The sequence below is a fragment of the Eumetopias jubatus genome, unplaced genomic scaffold (genome assembly GCF_037043125.1).
Source record: "Eumetopias jubatus isolate StellerSeaLion01/CBP00866 unplaced genomic scaffold, mEumJub1_p1.0 scaffold_1, whole genome shotgun sequence".
NCBI classification, from domain to species: Eukaryota; Metazoa; Chordata; class Mammalia; order Carnivora; family Otariidae; genus Eumetopias; species Eumetopias jubatus.
In genome coordinates, this window is record NW_028274807.1 from 66,932,333 (window position 1) to 66,955,412 (window position 23,080).

Sequence of the window (23,080 nt, forward strand, 5' to 3'; positions counted from 1 at the left end):
TTAACTCTTACACTAATCATGCATTTTACAGAAGACAAAATTGAGGCTTAAAGGGTAAGTACCTGTTCTTTAGTCTTTCTCCTTCCCATCTATCCTCCTGATCCTCCTAAAATCAAACCTGATCATGTTACTCCCTTACCTAAAGCTCTTTAAAGGCCTTCTACTGTCATAAAGTCCAAACTCCTTAACTTGGCAAGGTGCCCTTCAACGATCCTACTTCCCTCACCACTTCTAATACCAGCTTCTTTCGGTTCCTGGACCATGCCATGCTCTTTCTCCTCCTGCCTTTGGACTTGGCACAGAGTTCCCTTATTCATTCACTCAACAAATATGTACTAAGTGTCCACTATGTGCCTGGGCATTGTACTTGCTGCTTGGGCACATATGGTGAATAAAACAGATATAGGTCCTGCCTTCAAGGTACTTAAGGTCAAGTGGAGGAAACAATAATAAACAAGTAATTTCAGATTGTAATAAGTGAAATGAAGGAAGCAGGAACAATAGATGTTAGGAGTCAGGGGAAAACTAAAACGACCGTTTTAGATAGGTTGGTCTGGTAAGAACTCGGGTGGTGACATACTCTGAAAGCTGAAGATTAAGAAGCCAATTATGCAAAAAGTAGACAAGAGGAGGAGGAAGTGAGTGACAAGAGATGCTCCTGGAGACATCAGCAGAGCCCAGACCAAGGATTTCTGTAGGCCATGGTTAAGGGTTTGAATTTTATTCTAAGTGCTATGGAATTCATTGAAGAGTTTTAAGGAAGGGAGTGTCACTTTTTTTGCTGAATGGAGAAGGGATTGGAGGGGCACAAGATAAAAAACAGGATCCCATGGCCTTAAGATATAGCAGTGGTTTAGGTGAGAAATGTGGATCCTCTGGACAAGGGTCTGATAGTGAAGGTGGGGAAAAGTAGACAAATTAGATGCAGAATTGACCTGACCTGCAAAGTCACCCATTGAAAGAGATGAAGAGAGGATATGTAGAGTTTGGGGAATTGTCATGGGGGGAAGTAAGCTTACCACAGAAACAGAATCAGAGGATCTCAGGCTCATGCTGAATGAATATTCAAGAGGTTGATCATTTTCATTTTATACTGTCATCAGTTTGCCCAGGACTTTTTCCAGAAAAAATGAGCCATGTAAGTACAGGTGTAAAGAGAACAAAAGGTTGGGTTCATCAAGAGTATGAGTTCTGCCAGAAGAATAAAAAAAAGGAAGGGAAGGACAAGGAAATGGTGCATCTTCAGAGGACAGATCATGACAAAATAGAGCATGAATTATAAACTGGATAAGGGGGTATGGATGTACAGAAAATATAAGAATCAATGGATGGGAGGTATAGATGAAGTTCAAGAATTGTATCCTAGGGGTGCCTGGGTGGCTGTCATGCATCTGCCTTTGGCTCAGGTCATGATCCCAGGTCCTGGGATCGAGCCCCGCATCAGGATCCTTGCTCCGCGGGAAGCCTGCTTCTCCCTATCCCACTCCCCCTGCTTGTGTTCCCTCTCTCGCTGTGTCTCTCTCTGTCAAATAAATAAATAAAATCTTAAAAAAAAAAAAAAAAGAATTGTATCCTTGGAGTATATAAGGGAGTTTATAAGGACAAGAGACTGGTCAGACAGGACAAAGTTATAATTGTTTCCTCCACTTGGATTGGTCATTTCCTGCTCTAGGCAAACATGAGTATTTCATCTCCAACCACAGCCATCCTGTTTTTCTGCTGTCTTCCCACAACTCCCCCACACTACCACCTAAATTTGTCAGGATCTCATTCAATCTTAAAGACCCACCTCCAACTACTCCTTCCTTGAAGCATTTATGTTTTCCCCAAAGGGATCTCTCCTCCTGGTGACAACCCTCACCCAGTGTGTACTGCTAGTATTATTCATGTTACCAGGTATTAATCATTCTTTTCCTTTCCAAGCCCCTTTACTCAACTGGAAAAAAAGCATTATTAGAAACAATCATAAGTCTCTAGATTCTCCAGTAGCAGTACCCAGAACTGTGCCAGGCACGGAGGAATCACTCAATAAAGGCTAACAGAGATCTCTGGCACATGGGCCCCCCCCAACCTCACTGGTTACCTAAGGCAGGGTTCCACCAAAATCTAACAAAAGCTCCTAATCTCTGTTCATAAATGTCCCAGTCCCAGGTATTTCCATTTATCTCAAGAGTGGGCTCCACTTTCACAGATTTAATTTTAATCCATTCAAACCACCCTCATGCATGAATCAGCCCTGGCAGGCTGTGGGGATACAGGGCCTCCGCGATGACTGGAAATCTGGATGCCTCAATTTGAGAAAAGCCACGTTCACTAAAAAATAATAATTTCTTCACAGTTTAATGCAAAGCCGGAGAGACGTGAAATAGAAGCTAGACCAATAGGCCGCAGGAGAGGTGCCAAGAATGAGCTGGCATAGGGTTGTACTCATGACCTGACTTCAGTCTGGCGCCTACCTTCCACCTCTCCAGCTCCAGCTGCCGGGGCAGTTTCAGGGGTCGTCCCCGGGGTGGCTGCCATGGCTAGCTCCGCCCCAACCCAAAAGTGGAGTGAAGTGGGAGTGGGTTCAGAGGACCGCCAAACACCGGGCTCTGGAGTCGCAGGGCAGGAAGGAGCTGCGTTAGCAACTCCAAGGTTCCCCCGGAAGCACCGCTCACGCGGCAGTCACGTGACGGGCGCTGGGCGGGGGCACGCAGGTTTGTTTTGATTCCCCGGTTGTTGAAATGTCAGCACGTGGTCTCGGCTATAGCGCTTTGTATCAACCCCAGACTTTAGCCTTCTTTCATTGTAGTCTTTTCTTGGATTAGTTTCTGCTCCCCGTCTTTTTTAGTCATGTCCTTCCTATCTGCCTTGCAGCTTTCCTACACCCAAAAGTATTGGAGTTTTTAGGGTATGGTTTGCAGTCCTGTGGGGCTCGGAGCAGTGGAATGGGGGCTCCGCCTCCGCCTTACTCTGCAGCCGCTCTTACCAGGAAAGCTAACGCTTCTCTTTTCCACGTTTCTTGCCCTTCTGGCAGCAACATGATCCCGTCTGTTTTTTGTGGCTTCTGGGGAATCCGAACTAAAGGCAAACGTCCTTTAATTGCGCTCTCCGTGACTCATTTCCCGACCCACATAAGCCAAATCGCTTGACCTAGGGTTTCAAGGGCACTAATCGACAGCTGTCAGGCTTCTGGATTTGTATAATGAAATAAACAACCGGCTGCTTGATCAAGAGATCAACAACCCTCACCCTTTTCACTTACTTTTAGTCTGGTCAAAATTGTAATAACTGGAGATGGATCTAAGTCATTAGGGGCAGAAATCTCTTGTCTTAATCAACATATCTTTATTGCTAGCCCACTAATGACAGGCAACGAGTAGAAAGATATCTATATCTTTTTAAATCACATATGAATGTAATTGGCTAGTTTATAATCTCAATGGGTATGTAAGACAAAGGGTAACTGAAAAAATAGGCAGTACTTACTGTATGTAAAAAAGAAATTAATTCTCAACTGGCAAATCCAACAGCTCAATCTTACCCTATCTCCCCCTTTAATATCTAAAGTTAGAAATCCAACAAAAATAATAAATCCAATATAGAAGCAAGCAATAGCTTAAGTGACCGGAGGTATCCGAGTTGTTTATCCGACACGTGATGTAAACTTAGGCACTTCCTCCAGCAATCCCAGGTTCCTTGCCCAACCTCCTCTTAACACAGCCTTTCTGGGAGTTTCCTTGTCCCCGGCTCAGCCGCGCTCCTCCCGCCTTTTGGTTTCTCCTTGTCCTCCCTCAGGGACGGGGGTCTTCACGCCCTCTACCGCCTCAGTTTACGCTCCAGTGCCCGCGAGGGTACTGCCCCAGAGCAGTACCCCGGCCTCCTCCCAGCCCGCCGCACCTGCCCCGCCTTCCAGCCCCGGGCCGGCTCGCGCGGCGCAGGCGCACCGGGCGCGGCCCAGAGGCCGAGGGTGAACACAGCCGCTTTCTGCCTCCGCCTCCTGCGGCCGCATCGGCCCGGGGCTGGTCGGCGGCCACCCGGACCGCGCTGGGCCGAGGCCCCGCGGGCCGCGCGTCGCCATGGGCGCGGGCTGGAGCAGCGAGGAGGAGCGGCAGCCACTGCTGGGGCCCGGGCTCGGGCCTGCGCCGGGGGCTGTCTGGAGAAGCCGGGAAGCGGCGGCGGCGGCGCTGCCCGCGGCGGCCCCGGGTCCCGGGCGGGTGTACGGGCGCCGCTGGCTGGTGCTGCTGCTCTTCTCGCTGCTGGGCTTCGCGCAGGGCCTGGTCTGGAACACCTGGGGCCCCATCCAGAACTCGGCGCGCCAGGCCTATGGCTTCTCCAGCTGGGACATCGCGCTGCTTGTGCTGTGGGGACCCATCGGCTTCCTGCCCTGCTTCGCGTTCATGTGGCTCCTGGACAAGAGAGGTGAGGGGGTCCGGGCAGCGCCGGCCGGCGCGGTCACTCCGGGGAGAGCCAGAGCCCGCCAGCCGCCGCCCTCGGCTTCGTCTTAAGGGTTATGTGAGGTGACCGAGTGTTGCTGGTATCCCATTTCTGACCAGGAACCCTCCGTCCCTAAAGCGACAAATATGGGGAGGCTTCTTTGCAGATACTGTATTTATGTTTACATCAAGGCCCATTATGCAACAGCAGAGATTAAGTGATCTCTAAATATTCGTGTTTTTGCACAATGTGGACATCAGAGCATTCCCGTGCACGTGCTATACATTTTTTCACACCTGACCAAAATGACTGTTGCTTTGACTTCAAAGGGATTTGAGAATGTTGAGGGTGAAAGGTCAGAAAATAGATTGATGATGCCCAGATACAAGGAAGTATTTGGCTTTGCATAATAGATGACTCCAGCCCAGGGCTTTTGGGAAACTCCGATCTGAATGCTTTGATTTCTCTAAAATGGTGCACGGCAGCTTTAAAGTGTGTGTTTGTGACTAGGTGGTTGTGTCAGTTGAGATTTATGACTCTCAAATAAAGCATGGCAGATGAATGAAGACTCTCTGAGGAATACTCTGAACAGACGTCTCACTTTACCACTTGCCAATGTGATTCTGTGAGGAGAAAAAAGAGGCCGTACAACTGAATGATAAGGCATTGAGTTATACCACATGGGTATGGGTAAATGATTCATGATCACCGTGATGTAGCTGCTGACAAAGGAGGACTGTTTTAGACATAGAAGTATAGCATCAAGCAGAAGGAAGACCATTGACAAACTGGAGCACTTTTTTAAAAGTGGTGTGACAAGAATAATGATGTAAAAATCATGTGTAAGATTAAGGGAACTGGGTGTGTCAACATTTACAAAGAAACTTGAGGCAAAATATAAAATATGTGAAGGTCAAGTAAAAGAGGAATTAGACTTACTGTGTGTAGTTTTAGAAGGAAGAACTAAATTGAGTGGAAGCTACAAAAGGATATAACTCAAAGCAGTAAAGGAAGAACCTTCTAAGAACAAAAAGCTGTCCAGCCCTGGAAGGTGTGTCTTGACTGGCATAGAACTTCCAGATAGAGTAGGTACTTTTGCAGAGGATGTGTGCTAGATGCTGAGGAAAGCTTTCTTGTACTGAATGGAGGTTTTCTTTTCTTTTTTTTTTTTAAGTTTTTTAAAGATTTTTTATTTATTTGCTTGAGACAGAGTGAGACAGAGAACAAGAGAGAGAGCATGAGCAGGGGGAGAGGGAGAGGGAGAAGCAGACTCCATGCTGGCTTCATCCCAGAACCCTGGGATCATGACCTGAGCCCAGGGCAGCCGGCTAACTGAGCCACCCAGGCGCCCCCTGAATGGAGGTTTTCTTTGTTTTTTTTTTTGTTTGTTTGTTTGTTTGCTTTTAAACTGAATTATAGATTGTATTTGGATTTCATCAGTTTTTCCACTAAAGTCTTTTTTTTTTTCTGTTCCGGGATTCAGTCTAGGGCTCCAAATTGCACTTAGTTATGATTTCTCCTTAATTTCCTCCAATCTGTGACAATTCCTCTGTCATTCCTTACAAGGTTGGCTAAATTTAGGGAAAAATGTTATTTTGTTGTTTCTTTTTATTTATATTTTTGTCAGGAACATTTTTCAATATTATTTTCTAAATTTAACCAACCTTGTTTTTATGGTAGAAGAATGTTAATTTTTACCTTTTTTATTACAATTGTATGAACTATCTGTGGCTAGATAAATTAAGAACTACCTATTCACTTTATAAAATAAGTTACTTTAGGAATTCTTTCAACAGTTCCTGTAACCACATGGGGAATTCAATTTTATATTCGCCATTGGTTGAAGCAATAAAAAATAAATGTAAAAATTCTCTTTTAGGATGTGGTTTTCCTTTTTAGTAGGAGAAAGCTAATATACTTTCATATGTTGGCTGTCCTGCTGCAGATGTCCTATCTACATACATGGAAAGTAAGTACCGGCATTATTGGGTACTAAAATATCTTGCTCCCTAGAGGGTAGATAGTTCTCTGGCCTTCCTGCTGCCTCAGCCAGCTTATCATAGAAGACCGGTTATCTCCCTAAGATGGGTTTTGTACCCTCTTACCCCTTTTCATTTTTCAGCAGAGACAAAACAGGACTAGCTAGTGAGATAATAGGAGAGCCAAGAGCAAGTGAACCCTAGAAGCCAAGTGAAGAAAGTTTCAAGGAGATAGTACCTAAATGTGTGCTAAGTACTGAGAAGATAGACTGCACAGAGCCTATATTCTAATGAGATCTAGGCAACGAACAAAATTAAATATTTAGTATGTCAGATGGTGATAAATGCTATGGAGGAATATAAAGCAAGGCAAGAGAGAAAGAGAGGAGGTCATGGTTGAAGAATGGAATGCTTGAAATTGAGTTGTATTATGGATGCAATCATAGTAAAAATTAGATCAGAGTATAAACAAGAGAAAAGACTACTGAGGTGTAGGGTAGAGGACGTGATCATGGAATAAGAAGTCGGGACTGAGAGGCAGGGATATTGAAATGATCATCTAGTGAATCTTGAAATCACCAGATTTATGAAAAAGTATTGTCATAAGGAGAAATAATGAGCCAAGATATTTGTAAATGGTGAGGGTGAATGCTCTGGAGACAGGTGTGTGGTAGTTTCTAGACAACTGCAGCAAGGAGTTTTGAGTATTAGAATTAAATATAATTAGATCAAAAGCTGTTCTGGCCATGATGGAATAGTAGGAACTGGATTTATCCTTCAATTTTCAACAAAAAACAAAAAATTAAAGTATATGAAACAGTGTTTTCAGACATTGGACAACAGGCAGGGCAGGGTGGTGATCCCTATGAACACTATGAAGGAATTTCCAGGTATCACTGTAGAGATGGGGAGCCCAGACTGAGTGCTGCAGTTTCCCTAGGTTAAGGAGACAATTGAGAATTGCCAAGAGACCGACTTAGCTAGAATTCTTAGGGTGGAGTACCAGAGAGGAAAAGAGCTTTACAGAAAGTTCTAGATCTACAGGGAGTTTCTACAGATCAGTCTTCAGCTGATAACCGATCAGCAGATACATGTGAGGAAACTACCAAATGCTGGAAAAAGGAGTAGCAAAAAAAGAACAGGCAGAACAATTCCCAACGTTCACACAAAGCTAGGAATAGTTCACATTCCCAAGGTCAGAAAGGGAAAACCTCAAAATACAGAAGAGGTTGAGTTGAAAACTCATAGGGGCATTGCCTCAGTAGTAAAGACAAAAGAACCCTAGGCTAAAGAATGCTTTGGTTTCACCTAATAAAGCTTAAAAGTATGCCTCAGAAAGATCAAAAATAACTCAGCTGTATCTCACAATGTTGTTCACAAACATTTAAAGAAATGCAAAAAAAAAAAAAAATCCATCATCCAACAAGGTAAAATTTGGAATTCCTGACATCAAAATAAAAATTTACCAAGCATGCAAAGAAGCAGGAAAATACGACCGATAAAGAGGAGAAAAAACAGTGAATAGAAACAGATCCCCAGATCGCACAAATGATAAATTAGACAGGAACATCAAAACAACTACTTTATTCTATATATGTTCAGGAAGATAGAAGAAGGCATGACATGTTAAGGAGAGACACAGGAAACATAAAAAGACCAACATTAAATTTCTATAAATAAATGCAATCTGACCAAAAAAAAAAAAAAAGTGTATAGGACAGGATTTAATAGCAGATTAGACATTGCAGAAGACAAGATTAGTGAACTTGAAGAATGCAATAAATACTATCCAAAATGGAAGAGAGGGGGGCAAAAAAGACTAAAAAGAAACAAACAAAAACTCCACCAGCATCAGTGAGCTGTGGGAGTTTTAAGTGACCTAATATACATGTAATTAGGGATGCAGAAGGAGAAGAGAAGAGTAAGGGAAAGGCATAGAGTAAGATGAGGGAGGGCCCCCCAAATTGAAGAAATAATGGCAGAAAAATTCTGTATCTATAAACCCACAACTCTAAGACAAGAATCCTAGCAGAAGAAACATGAAGAAAACTACACTGAAACACATCATAACCATATTGCTTAAAACCAGAGAGAATCTTAAAAGCATTGAGAAAAGAGACCGAGGAACCTTAGGGTGGAGAGAGTGACAGTGATCTGGAAGTATTGGGGGAGCAGTGTCAGGGGGGAGAGGTTTGGGTGGGATTAGGAAGGTAAAGAGAACATTTGGAGAAGGGCTTCAGAATGTAGGGATTCCACGGATTCCCTGATTGTGAGCCCTCCAGCAGGCACAGTGGAAGGGTTTCAGGAGTTGGGGAAGCTGTAGAGATGAGTTCAGATTAGGGGATATATGAAGCCAGATTTGTATGGGGATGACCTGTGAATCTTGGATCTCCCAAGGCTGACGTAGACAGAAAAAAAACAGGCACAATATGATGGTTCCTGGTGGTCTCCAAAGCAGTTTGGGGTGGCAAGACTGTGGCTTTTGGGGATAGGGAGACTGGAGGTCTCCCACCAAGAACAAACAGAGCTCATCTTCTGTCCAGTTGATGGAAGTATGGAGCCTGAGAACAAACAGTCTTACCAGGTGAACTTTATGACTATAATTAATTTCCCATGCATCCACTATGAATGTGTGTGTGTGTTCCAATTAACTTTGCATCCTGATTTTTTAGGCACACCTGTTGTAGAGATGCCATTCCTGTACCAAATATGTTCCCAGCAAAAGGAGTGATGTCATCCATGGGAAGGAAGCTTCCTGCAGTGTCTGTGCCACGTTTGAATAGAATTTGTTTTTATTTTCAATCATATTTGGTTTTCTGAAATTGTTCTAATACCTTTCATCAGATGGTTTTTGCACTCACATCCTAGTACTGTAATCACTTGGGATCTGTTTATTTACATAAAAGTACTAGATGTCTCATAGGCTTATTTTCCTGGAGTCCTCATACCTCTTCTTCCCAAAGTCAGTTGATGTTATTTTGATTACATGAAATTATAGAGTCCTGCCTTGTCGAGATTCAAATGAGTTAAAGAAAACATTTTATTCAGAATTGAGCATCATCTGGGGTGGATTAAGTAATACTTGGCAACGACTAAAAATAAGCAAGAAAGCCACAAGCTGTACCTGTGAGGTTGCTTTAAATAATCAGCTTTTCACAACTTCTTTATTATGAAATGTATATATTTAGCTGTTATATTATCATTTATTTGATAAAAACTATAATTGAGTAGAAAAGTGTGCCAGCCTTTAGCAGTAATAATAGGAAACTGGGTTTTTTGGACTATATGGTCAGAAACAACACCTCACTGCTTAGTTGGTGGCTGCTTACCTTAATTACAAACCAAATACTTAGGAAAAAAATAAATATCATGTAGAAGGTAAAGCCTTATAGTCCCAAATCTAACATTTTAATCAGTATCTCATAAGACACCCCATATATAAACCTTATAAGAACAACATTTTGCAAGTTTAGCATATTTATGACCGTGAATGTACTTTTTATTAATTACACTCTATTTCCCATGGCTATAATATGGGTTTAAAATTTGCATTCTGTTAGTAGAAGCAGTAAATGAGCAGTATGTATGCATTACTTCTTACTGGGAAACACAATTTTCTATGATATTCCTTCTGCCAAATTGTATTAATCATATTCAAATCATATAAGAATATTATAAAGCTAACTCAGTTCATATCACAAATTATCTTCAATGTGGCATGTGTGTGCCTGATCCAGATCTCAAGTTTATTTTCCTTGCTAAGTTTAATCTGCATAATTATAGTTTTGTTGACTTTCAATTTCCTTGGTTAAGAAGCAAAATTCAGCTGAGTAAATTTAAAGATCTTACTGGCTCTATTCAGCGATTCATGAATCAGGCAGGATCTCATCTAGCATATAGAAAGGAGTTCCAAGGGCTGTGCAAAATGAAAGACTTTTACAGGCAGAAGGGAGCGGGAACAAGGAAGTTATACTAGCCAAAAGTGGATTGCTTGTGGCAAGGTCATTTTCCTTTAGGGGACAGGAGGGGGTCTGTCAGGCAGATTACCTCACTAGCACTGATTGATTAGATTAGTGTTCCATTTCTGGGAGAACCAAAACTGAAATTAAGTCAGGGCAGTTTGGTGACATGAGGCTTAGCATGAGCAACTCCATTTTGGGCCTGTTGTCTGGTTTTTAACACCTTCAAGCAGAAAAGCCCTTTGAAAACCAAAATACTTAACTATTCCCTTCTGTCAAAAAAAAGAAAGCCCCGGGGAAAAAAGAAAAGCTTAGATTTAAAAATTAGCATTCAGTCTATTCACTGTGAAATGGTTTCCGGGAGGCTTTGAATTTGGGAGAAATTGGAAAAAATGTTGCCATTTTTGCCACATGCTCAGTATGAGCCACCTGTGTGATGTGGCTGCCACAAACAGGTGGTATTGGTTTAGTAGTAACAGAAGTGCAGCATTCCAGCAGTAGGAATTTATAATCCCATTAAACTACTCTGCCATACCTAGAATATTGTGTCTATTTTTGATTACCTTATTTTAATATTTTTATATTCTCTTTTACCTTGTTATCCATGTGACTGACTATTGGCACACATTTTTAAAATAATTGATTATATTTGGGATAGAAAGGGAAAAGCTGTTTGATCCATATTATAAAGTCCTAAGCCATGCCTTTTTTTTTTAATGGTATCATTCTATAAATTGAAAGCCATCTGATAAGTCAAGAAAAATAAAAAGACCATTGTTGTGTTCACAGTCAAGGGTTCTAAAGGACTACCTCATATAACAAGCATTAGTTTGTCCTGCTGATTAGGTACAATACATAATTGGCCAGTTGTCATTTTTCAAGAAAATTTAAAGCCATGATCTATCTACATTAAAAAACTTTTTAGGGGCAGTTTAGAGTTTCTGCAGCTTGCATTTGAAAACTGGAAATTTTATAATGGAAGTATAAAACAAAAATAGCTAGTTCTTTAAAATTATCTTCTATATTTTTTACTGTTATATGTGAATAAAACATTGTAGCCATTCATTTTGAAAAACTGGACCTAATGGAACTTCTTCTTTGATGTGATCATTCAAGTTTTCTATTAAAGTTAGAATCCTTTCGTTTACAGCATGGAGAGTTTTTTTTCCCCCATGTGTGGAGTTTTAGCAAAAAAGTAAAATACTGGAATATAATATCACTGTGATTGAGTAAAAAAATCTTTGCTCTTAACACTGGACTTACATGAAAAGAATGTAAAAAATAACCCAGATTTTTTTTGTTTCCTCCTAGGTCTTCGGGTAACTGTGCTTCTGACATCCTTCCTTATGGTTTTGGGAACTGGTCTAAGATGCATACCTGTATCAGACTTAATGCTTAAAAGAAGGTAAATTCTATAAATAACTTAAAATTTTTTCCCACATTTTTCTTCTTTTGTTATGAATATATTAAATATGTTTGGTTATAAGCTTTTAGTAAATGGTTCCATTTTTTTTAATATTTTTTTTTAAAGATTTTATTTATTTGAGAGAGAGAGAGCGTACACAAACAGGGGAGAGGGAGGAGCAGGTAGCCTGATGTGGGGCTTGATCCCAGGACCTTGGGATCATGACCTGAGCTGAAGGCAGATGCTCAACTGCCTGAGCCACCCAGGCACCCCTAAACGGTTCCATTTTTAAGAGGATCAGTAGAGGGTCATAGTTAAATTAGCATTTATTTTTTTTCCTTACATAATGATTAATTCAGTAGACATTAATTGTCATATGGAAAATGACTATACTAGTTTTTGTGTAAATAAAAAAAGAACAAGTTAATCTTCATGCTATCTAGGAGCGATAATAACCACGGGAAAATAATGGTATAACGTAAGGAAGAATAATGTAGCTAATGCAACAGAAGGGGTATAAAACTGTCCTGAGACACTGAGAGAAGTTTCGGCTGAGGGTATCAAAAAGAGTTGATGAAGGAGGTGATAATTAAAGTAGGCATTGAAGGATGAGTAGAACTGGGATTTGATAACTGTAGTTACCAAAAAATATTCCAGAGTAGAGGAGTAACAGGAACAAAGGCATATAGGCAGGTAAGCATAGGCCTCGTCTGGGATAGTTAGGTAATTTCATTTGTGTACAGCAGCATTTCTGCACCGGGGTCTATGGATTTATTCTCAGAGGGTACAAGGTATATGAAGATTTTAAAGTTTTGTTTTCCTTTTGGTTAGAATATTACTAAAATTATTTTACCAGTAATAATCTGTAATTAAAAGACATTTTTATTGACTGGAATGTCATTTTCTTAAATTAGTGTTTCTCAAACTGGGGTCCTTGGATGTGATCCTGAAGGTCATTGAAAAATTTTTCCTCTTTAAAAAAGACCCATAGGGGTGCCTGAGTGGCTCAGTCGGTTAAGGGTCTGCCTTCAGCTCAGGTCAGAGCCTGCTTCTCCCTCTCCCTCTGCTGCTCTACTTGCTTGTTCACTCTCTGTCTCTCTCTCTGTCAAATAAATAAAATCTTAAAAAAAAAAGGACCCATAAATTATTCAAGTTTGGGAGATACTTGTCTACAGGTTAAGGTATAAAAATGGGATATAAATAGATGAGTTTAGAAAAGGTTATCCAGATTATGAGGGATCTTGATGCCATCCTGTAGAATTGTGTTTTCCTTACTGGGCAGTTGTGAGCCACTTAGTTCTTGTGGCTTAGAGCAGCAATAGGATCTGACCTGTGTTGGGTAAACTACTGATTTGAGGTATGTAGGATTGATTACAGAAGGTAGAGATAGCTGGGAGGAGACCAGGAAAGAAGTGAGAGCCCAAACTGGAATCATTTTTTATTTATTTATTCATTTATCAGTTCACCTACTCAACAAAATTCACTGAGCTCCTACTGTGTGCCACGCTCTCTTCTGGACATGAGAAACACAGCAGAGAACACCAAAGACAAATCCTTGCCTCTTGGAGTTTACATTCTGGTTGGGGAGACTGGCAATAAACCAGATAAATAAATAAAATATGTAGTATCTGTTATGGAGAAAAAATAAAATAGGAAAGAAAGATCTGAAATGTCAGGGGAAGGATGGTGAAATTTCAGAAAGAATGGCCCAGGAAAACAAAAAACAAACAAAAAAACCTTACTGGGAAGATAACTTTTGGGGGTAAGAACCCAAAGGAATGGATCATGCATTATCTGGGGACCAAGCATTCCGGGCAGAACAGCAAATGTAAAGTGCTGGAAGGGAAGAGCTCTCCTGGCAGGGAGATTGATGTGCCTGGAGCCAAGTGAGACAGGAGAGGCTTCGAGGGAAGAGTGATAGGAAATGAGATCAGCATGGTTATGGGGTGGTGGTGGGAGTGTGAGACAAGATCCTTAAGGACCTTAGCTTTTTCTGAGCTAGGAAACCATTGGTGATTTTTGAGCTGAGGAGAACCCTGGTCACAAGCTGCTTTATTGAGAACTGAAGCTGGAGGTCAAGGGCAGGAGTAAGAAGACCAGTTGGGGAGCCAGTGCAATAAACCAAGTGAGAGATGATGGGTCTCTGTGGAAAGCTAGTCTTCATTTCCTATCCCTTTGAGTGAGGTCTTAACAGATGAGTTTCATTATTGTGTTTGAGATGTTCTTAATTTTTCAAACATATGGCATCCACAGTTTTTAAATACAAATTTCAGTAAGCTTAACTTTAATAATGCATTCTTTTAAAAAGCCCACTAATATTTTTATTAGCTTTTCTTCTGTTTTGAGCCATCCATACTGTTCTCTCTAGTCTTATTTCCCTTTATATCCTTTCCAGAGATAAAGCTCTAACAGTAATAAAGAATTGACTCTCTGTCTTGGTGAAGAAGGTGATATGGGAAAAAATTAGAGCTCGTAAAGAAATGTAAACAAAGATAGGAGGAGATGAAAGAGAATTACTGAAAGAGTTCAGAGAGATTGAATCTTTGATAAAAAGAGGGCATAAATTGAATTTTCAATCCTCATGCATTCATCTATAATGTAGGAATATTATCCCCTTAAAATGAGACTTTGTTTTATGTCCATACAGTATTTCTTTTAAGCAGTAGTATTAACAGTGCTTATGCAGCTGTTAAAATGAAAATGCTACAATTAGAATATGTGTTTTTGACTAGTAGGTTCAGTAGATCACCACTTTTTTTTTTTAAGATTTTATTTATTTGACAGAGAGAGAGATAGTGAGAGAGGGAACACAGGGGGAGTGGGAGAGGGAGAAGCAGGCTTCCGCCGAGCAGGGAGCCTGATGCGGGGCTCGATCCCAGGACCTTGGGATCATGACCTGAGCCAAAGGCAGACACCCAATGACTGAGCCACCCAGACGCCCCTAGATCACCACTTTTAAGCTTCCATCGCCGTCTGATGCTCAGTAGGAAAGGGTGAAGACTTGTAACATCCATTTGGCCAGCGTTGAAACAAGTATTTGGCCATCTGTGTTTTTGTGCCCCTGTTTTACTTGAAGCTTTTTGAACCTCAGACCCAGCCTTCTGGAATAATGTCCCTGCACCCTTGGCTTCCTGTATCTTAGCTTCCGTAAGTCTCCAGACATGAGAAAAGCAGCTTCTGACAAGCTCTTTCCTCAACCAAGACTCTTCTCACCACCTTCCTAATAGTGTTCTATCACTGCATGGTATCAGTATTTCTTTTACCTGCATAGTTCCAGTAAAAATCCAGGAAAATTATTTTTCTACTTCTATTTTTCTACATCATAGATAAATGAGGAACTTAGAATAATGAACTTTATTTTTTCTTTTAATTTTTTTTTAAAGATTTTATTTATTTGACAGAGAGAGAGGCAGCAAGAGAGGGAACACAAGCAGGGGGAGTGGGAGAGGGAGAAGCAGGCTTCCTGCCGAGCAGGGAGTCCGATGCAGGGCTCGATCCCGGGACCCTGGGATCATGACCTGAGCTGAAGGCAGACACTTAATGACTGAGCCACCCAGGTGCCCCAGAATAATGAACTTTAAAGCATTTCTTCTGTGATCGGGAAGCAAATCATACCAAAAAAATTATAAATGGCATTGCTGTATAGCACTGGATGATGTTACTTTGTAGCATGAAATATGATACTGCATGCCCAGTAAACAATTTAAAGATTTCCGGAAGGTGAACTTACAGTAAGTTATATGTGCTTTTAATTGTAGGTGTATCCAGTGATTCCTGTAACACATGCCATGTTATCTTCTAATTCAGTGTAGTTTTCATTAATATAAATAATAAATAACATTTACTACTGTGTGTTAGTTAAATAGGTTGGTTCTAGTAAACATAGATTTTTTTTTTTTAAGAAATATATTCTATTCTGAAATGCTTGTAGCTGGCAAAATTACATTTAAAATGACCATACCAGGGGCGCCTGGCTGGTGCAGTCATTGGAGCGTGTGACTCTTCATCTTGGTTGTGGTTTGAGCCCCACGTTGGGTATAGAGATTACTGAAATAAAAATCTTTTTAATTAATTAAAAAAATAAATAAAATGACCATACCAGAAAAGATTGTTTAATACATGGTTTTATGATAATTGCTTAACTATCTGGGGACAAAAAAATGAAGAAAAACCTTTAATCTCTGTCTTACCACTTAAGTAAATTCCAGTTGGGTCAAAAATTTAAATGTAAAAGATGAACCATAAAAGTGTTAGATAATGAGGCTATTTTTCAATAATCTGAGAATGAGGAAGACCTTCCTACTAAAACATAAGTCCCAGAAGCCATAGAAGAAAGGCTTCATACATTTGAGTACATAAAAATTTAGAATATCGGGGCACTGGGTGGCTCAGTCGGTTAAGCGTCCTTGCCTTTGGCTCAGGTCACGATCCTGGGGTCGTGGGATCGAGCCCTGCATCAGGCTCCCTGCTCAGCAAGGAGCCTGCTTCTCCCTCTCCCTCTGCTGCTCCCCCTACTTGTGATCTCTCTCTCTGTCAAATAAATAAATAAAATCTTTTAAAAAAAATTTAGAATATCTGCATGATTAACTGTACTGTAAAACAAAGTCAAAAGACAAGTTAAAAGCTGGGAGATATGTGCAGCAATAAAACAAATGGGTAATTTCCATAGTTGAAAAGAATTTCTTCAAATCAATAAAAAAAGATAGCAACTTAGTAGGTAAATGAGTGACAGATATGAGCAAGTAATTACAGAAATTAAAATACACATGACATAAACTTAGGGAAAGATGCTCAACTTTCTGTTATAATTAAAGAAATGAAAATTAAAAACAGCATGTAGATGTGTAGATGTCTGCTTATTGGCAAAGATGAAAAAGTGTGATAACATTATATGTTGTTTGGGGTAGAAAAAAATGGGCCCTGCTGATGTGTGAGTAGTTTGGGGCATTCCTATTTGGAGGGCATTTTGGCAGTATGTATTAGATTCAAAATGCAGTGTCCTTTAACCCAGTATTTGCACTTCTAGAAAATTAGCCCACATATGAAGTTCTGCCAGTTTGCAGGGATAACCATGTTTGTGCAGCTTTGCTTGTAATAGTCGAAGGCTACTGTCAGAAGGCCAGTATCTTCGGGATGCCTGGGTGGCTCAGTTGGTTGAGCATTTGACTTTTTTTTTTTAAGATTTTATTTATTTATTTGAGACAGAGAGAGTGAGCGAGAGAACGCACAAGCAGGGGGAGCAGCAGGGAGAGGGAGAAGCAGACTCCCTGCTGAGCAGGAAGCCCAACGTGGGGCCTGTTCCCAGGACCCTGGGATCATGACATGAGCTGAAAGCAGCCGTTTAACCAACTGAACCACCCAGGCACCCCAAGCATCCAGCTCTTGATTTTGGCTCAGGTCACGATCTCAGGGTCATGAGACAGAGTCCTGTGGCAGACTCCGTGCTCAGCGGGGAGTCGGCTTGAATATTCTCTCTCCTTTCCCCCTACTCACATTCTCTCTTTCTCTCTCTCAAATAAATAAATAAATCTTAAAAAAAGAAGGTCAGTGTCTTCAACAAAGGACTGGTTATGGTAAAGTATATTGTGAAATAGTATGCAGCTGTGAAAAGGAAGTAAAAGTTCTGTATGTGCTGAATGGAAATATCTCCAAGATATATTGTCCAGTTTTATAAAAAGGCAGTTTATGTATTATGTAACATGTTATGTTTAAAATGTTCCCATTTAGAAAAAAAGTAGGGATATATGTATGTGTGATTATATGGCAAGGACTGTTTCTGAAAGAAACCATTACCATTAGTTGTTCTAAGGAGGAGGTCTGGGGAACTAGAAGTCTGGAGTGGAAAGGAGATTTACTTTTTATTTGGTACTCTTTCCTACTCTTGGGAATGTTTTTACCATGTGCGTATATTACCTTCTTGACTGAAGGCACAAGTTAAGTGAAACTAAAATGATCATGTTAGAGTTTCAATAATGAGAACAAGAAAAAAAAAAGGCAAGGAAAGGTTATATGCAGATTTCCCCAATATAGAAATATAAAGATTTTGATGTAAAAGTGAACAGTTGGTAGATTTCAACACTAAGACTCTTCTTTGTAAAATACATTAAGATTCAGATTTTCCTAGATCAGTGTTTTTTAAAAGTATGATCTGCACACTACCTACTTATTAAAAATATGAATCCCAGGGGCCCCACTGCAGTCCCACTCATGTAGTCTCTGGAATGAATCCCCAAAATCAACAATTTTAACAAGCTCCTTTAGTTAATTTTATGCTCATTTAAGTTGGAGAACTATTGCCCTGAGTACTAGCATCCTCACTTTAAATGGGAACTGATTAAGCAAATTGCATTGTACTTGCCCATCCTGCAGTATAATCACATGATATATTTAATGTCTTAAAACAGATTAAGATTTAGCCTTTATTCAGTCATTTTATTTGGCCTCATTTGACTCTTACATGTCCAGGGGTCAAGTTTCACAACTGTTTCTACCTGGTGGTAATATGGGAAAGAGAAAGATTGGTAAGGGAAGATAACTTATCTTGATTAGTATTCACAGGGTGAAAAAAGAGAGTAGAAAGGTGTAGAAAATACTTTTTCCCCCTTTTGGTTGTCTTTAAGATATAGTTATTTCTGAGACATTTCTTCCAAGGGGCCATACAGTAGCTTATATGAATGTTTTTATTTACTTTTTTTAGATTAAATATAATATACATATAGAAAGTACATAAAAAACATATGTACACTTTAGGGAAATAATCACAAAACAGGCAGTCATGTACTCATTACCCAATTTAGAATTCTAGAACTCCCCATGGGCCCCTCCCTGATCATACCTCTCTCCTTCCCTACTGTACATAATCACAATCACACATGTTGATAGGATTTTCGGAATAGGCTGAGTTGAATGTTATGAAGAGTACATTCAAAGTCTATTGCACATCTCTGTTTTTTTCTTCTGAGTAAAGATGTGCTCTAGATGTTTTTTCTCTTAATACCAAAAAGAACAATTAAAACATTTTATGTAGAACAATATCATTATAGGAACAAAATAGACTAGAAGTAGACATCGATAATTTAATATAATTAAAAACCTGTAAATTAGTAGGATTGGATTGGTAAATAAATCATATTTTATTAAGTAGGTTTATCTAATATATGGGAAAATCAGTTACCTATTTGGTTACTTTACATGCATCAAAATATATTCCAGATGGAGTGATGAGCTATGTATTTAAAAATGAGACCATGTAAGGGAAAATTAATCTTACCACTAAAGAGATTGCTTTTTTCCAAGCATAAAAACAATGAAAGACATCACAAAGGGAAGGGTCAATAGGTTTGACTCCATAAACATTTGAACCTTTAGGCTCAAATCGAAGTTAAAACTCAAACTGGGAAAAATATGTGTTGCAAGTATGATAGATAACAAATAAAATAATACAAAAATATATAAGCAATTTAGGAAAGTGAATGGAAAATTGGGTATAGTAGACATAAATAACAAATGTTGGATCCCAGATTTCATCCTTTAAATTCATAATTCAGCAAGTCCACATTTATTGACAGACCATGTATTAGTAAGGTATAGGCTAAGCTCTGTAATAAAGATACCAAAGATACACAGGCTCAATGAGAAAGAAGTTTATTTTTCTCTGAAGAAAGCCTAGGAGATAGTGGGTTGCTTGTAGGCAGCTCTGTTCCACGAGGCCCTCCAAGGACCCACGTTTCTTTTCTGTTGGCTCTAACATCCCCTAGGGTGGTGCCCTTGTCCGAGTGGTCAAAGCTGGCTCATAATCCTACTCTCATTCTAGCTCCCAGGAAGGGGAAGTAGGACATTCAGGGCAATGACTACATCGCTCCGTGATGTCTAAGAGGTTGTGTATGTCATCTGTCCTCACTTCCACTTGTACAGACTTAGTCACATGGCCATGCTGTCTGTAAGAGAGGCTGGACGTGTAGCTCAGCAGCCATGTGCCCAGTTAAAACTCAGGTAGATAAATATATAAAACATTCATTCAAAAAGAGAAAAATTGCAGTACACCAATAGGAGAAAAGACCAGTAATCAAAAGAGAAATGCAAATTAAAACAAGGAGATGCCTTTTGGCCTTCTCAAGTGTGGTAGGCAGAAGAATGCTCCCATCCCCAAAGGATAGCCATGTCCTAATCTCTGGAACCTGTGAATATGTTACATTACATGGTGAGGGAAAGCTTTGGTTGCAGGTGAAATTAAGCTTGCTAATCAGCTGACCTTAGGGACCTTAGGGAGATTGTCCTGGCTTATCCAGATGGTCCCAGTGTAATCACAAAAGTCCTTAAAAGAGAAACAGAAGAGGAAGTCAGAGAGATGCATCATGCCAGGACTCAAATCTCTCTTGCCAGCTTTGAAGACAGGAAGGGAGCCATGAACCAGGCTTGCAGGTGGCTACTAGAAACCAGAAAAAGGCAAGGACATGGATTCTTCTAGAGCCTCTAGAAAGGAGCACAGCCATGCTGACATTTTGTGACTCCATGAGACCCGGGGGCTTCTGATTTACAGAACTGTAAGATAATACATTTGTGTTGTTTTAAAGCCTTTGGTTTTGTGATAATTTGTTATAAGAGCAATAGAAAACTAAACACCAAGTTATTTGAGTGCACGTGTGTGTGTACATTTTTTAAATAATGACAGGGCTGGTGAGACAGGCACTGTCAAATCACTACTGATGGGAATAGAAATTACTACAAATCCTTCTGAAAATAATGTGGGAGTAGGTTTCATAAGGCCTAAAACGTTCATATCCTTTGACCCTAAAGAAGTAATCTGGAAAGTAGCAAATATTTACATGCAAGGATTATCATAGCATTATTAATATTAGCAAATAAGCAGCAAACATTAGGAAAATGGTTAAATGAGTTTTTGTATATCTCTATAGTAGACTTTCACGGAGCCATAACAATTATGATTATAAAGAATCTTTAATGAGAAAATGCTTATGATAGGCTATAAAGTTAAAATTAGTGGATAAAACTGTATTTACAATATGGTATCTAGTTACCTATGTTTAGGTATTGAGAGATGCATTGGGAAAAAAACTGAAAGAAAAAAAAGAGTAGGGGTTGTCTGGGCTGCTTAATTGAGTTATTGAATTTATGGATATTTTCTGTATGCATTTTTCTACTATGAATGTATATACTTTTAAACTAAAGACAAAATAAAAGTTACAAGAAAGAAAAAAGTTATGAGACAAAATGGGGGGAGGTAGACATCTATTTTTCCCCTCTTCCTTGCCAAGAGAGGATTGCATTTGGCCTTAATAAAAACCCTGTGAGATAAAGTACCTTTGGAGAAATTGAAACAGCAAAAGAATAAGCAATTCACCAAAGATTACACGGTTAATAAATTTAGCTCAGACTAGAAACTGAGTTTTCTGATACCTAATCTAGTACTCTTCACTGTGTTTTTTTATGTGCTTTCTGTAACTGGTACTTGATGTTATTTTAAGTTTATTTAGGGCCAAGATATTCATCTTTATATTCCCTTTATAGTCTAGCTATAGGTTCCTTGGACATAGTAGATATTCAACAGATATTTCTAGTCGAATCATAATTAGCCCCAATTATTAAAGGGTACAGAAGTGAAATCGAGTTTCTTAAAGAAAACAGACTATACCAACAGTCCCTAAAAAGCTTCTTCCTTTCTACTATCATCTCTCTTTCTTCCTTCCTAACTTCCTTTTCCCTCTAATTAATTCATAACATCTCTGATCCTTTTTTTGCCATATATTTTCTTGGACTAAATAAAGGAAAACTATTTCTAGCACTCTGCCATTTTCAATATCCAGGAAATGGTGTAACATACCAGTTTATTCTGCTGCAGGATAATTAGGAATTGTGAGAAAGTTTGTGAACCATTGGCATATTGAATCTTAGAGGTGAGTATTTTTGTGGATTCTAAATTACTTCATATTAAAAATACGTAGAATTTAAGAATGCTGGACTCACAGGAAGTATCTGCTAAGTTTCTAAACCAATTTTCTAATGTTATCACCAGTGCTAGTCATAATAAACTAAAGGTTTCTAAAGTAGGTCTATGCACAGAATCAGAATATGCCAGATACTTGATTGCCTTTGGATCTGAGAGCCTTGAGTTATCTTAACAGTCAATGATTTTCATTTATACTATTAACAGAGAACCTTCAGAATGAGACCATATTGGAAGAGTAGAGAGATTTGTAGACTGATTAAATCAGCTTTGATTTTGATTTCCAGTCCTGGCTTAGCCATTAGCTAGTTATATGACTTTGGAGCTCCTCCCACCCCCCGTATTTTTTGGAGAAAAGAAAGTTATAAAATTGTAAGTGTGATTAGTGTGATTTTAAATGTCATATTAGCCTCTCTGGAACTCAATTTTTATATCTATAAAATGCGGAGGTGGGTTATCTAGGTGAGGTTTGAAGACTCTTCCAGCTATAAAAATTCTAATTCTAAAACATATATTCCAAGTAGAAAATAGTTGAGGAATCATAGGTATTTGTTCCAGGATGTCAGAAAGCAAAAGGTTAGGATACCAGAATATCATTAAATACAAACTAAAATGTCAAGTACATTAGAAAACCATGAACTGTAGATCTTCAGTTTGAACTTTAGCTATTGGCATTTGTTTGAAAAGCTGTATATTGAATGATATGAAATGGAGTGCACCTGTGTCCAAATGCCATACCACGTGCCACTGAGGCCTCAGCCGTGGGGGCAAGGCGGGGTAATAACTGAGGACTGAAGGTGAAGGGGCACAGGGCAGGGCCAGGACTTTGTGAAGTTTCCGTAAGTCCATCGGGTCCACTCCCCTTCCTCCTCTCCCCTCCTCCTGCCGGGCCTCGGGAAGGCTGCAAACCCCCAGCAGTACTGACACTAGTGAGCCGCACCTGCTCTTCCTGCTCTACCATCTAGTTCTGCCGCTGCTGCTTCGGGAGCAATTCCAGGTCTTTAATAGCCTCTCAGCCTGCCCAGGAAATTACCCTCTCTCCCATTTCCCCACCTGGCCTGTGAGGATGGGACAAACACAGAAGTAGGCAGCAGCTAAGTAGGAGGAAAAGAGGAAACGGGGAAAAGACCAGAGGGAGAAGGGGAGAGGGAGTAAATCAAGGACGCAACGAGAGGAGACTGAGATGAAGAAAGAGGGCAGCACACCGGCCCCCTGGCAGATCTGTCACAGCTTGGCCTGCAAAGTTCGAGATTTGTAGTCCCGTAACTGTGAATGTGTACTGGCCATCATCAGGTGTGAAGCAGGACTTAAAGCCCTTGAGTTAGCGAATCCACTTTCTGCTGCAGGGCTTACTGCC

At 40.0% G+C, this 23,080-nt stretch overlaps 2 protein-coding genes across 2 annotated transcripts in view; one reads left to right on the forward strand and one right to left on the reverse strand.

Moving 5' to 3' along the window:
• Positions 1 to 2,687, reverse strand: part of HSPBAP1 (HSPB1 associated protein 1) — a 60,610-nt gene extending 57,923 nt beyond the window's left edge. Inside the window, exon 1 of the mRNA XM_028110509.2 lies at positions 2,457 to 2,687. Within this exon, the coding sequence (XP_027966310.1) occupies positions 2,457 to 2,520 (64 nt within the window). The 5' untranslated portion in view covers positions 2,521 to 2,687. The remainder of the gene's footprint in view (positions 1 to 2,456) is intronic.
• A 1,027-nt stretch (positions 2,688 to 3,714) lies between these two features.
• Positions 3,715 to 23,080, forward strand: part of SLC49A4 (solute carrier family 49 member 4) — a 77,707-nt gene continuing 58,341 nt past the window's right edge. Inside the window, exons 1-2 of the mRNA XM_028110567.2 lie at positions 3,715 to 4,401; positions 11,666 to 11,759. Of these exons, the coding sequence (XP_027966368.1) occupies positions 4,059 to 4,401; positions 11,666 to 11,759 (437 nt within the window). The 5' untranslated portion in view covers positions 3,715 to 4,058. The remainder of the gene's footprint in view (positions 4,402 to 11,665; positions 11,760 to 23,080) is intronic.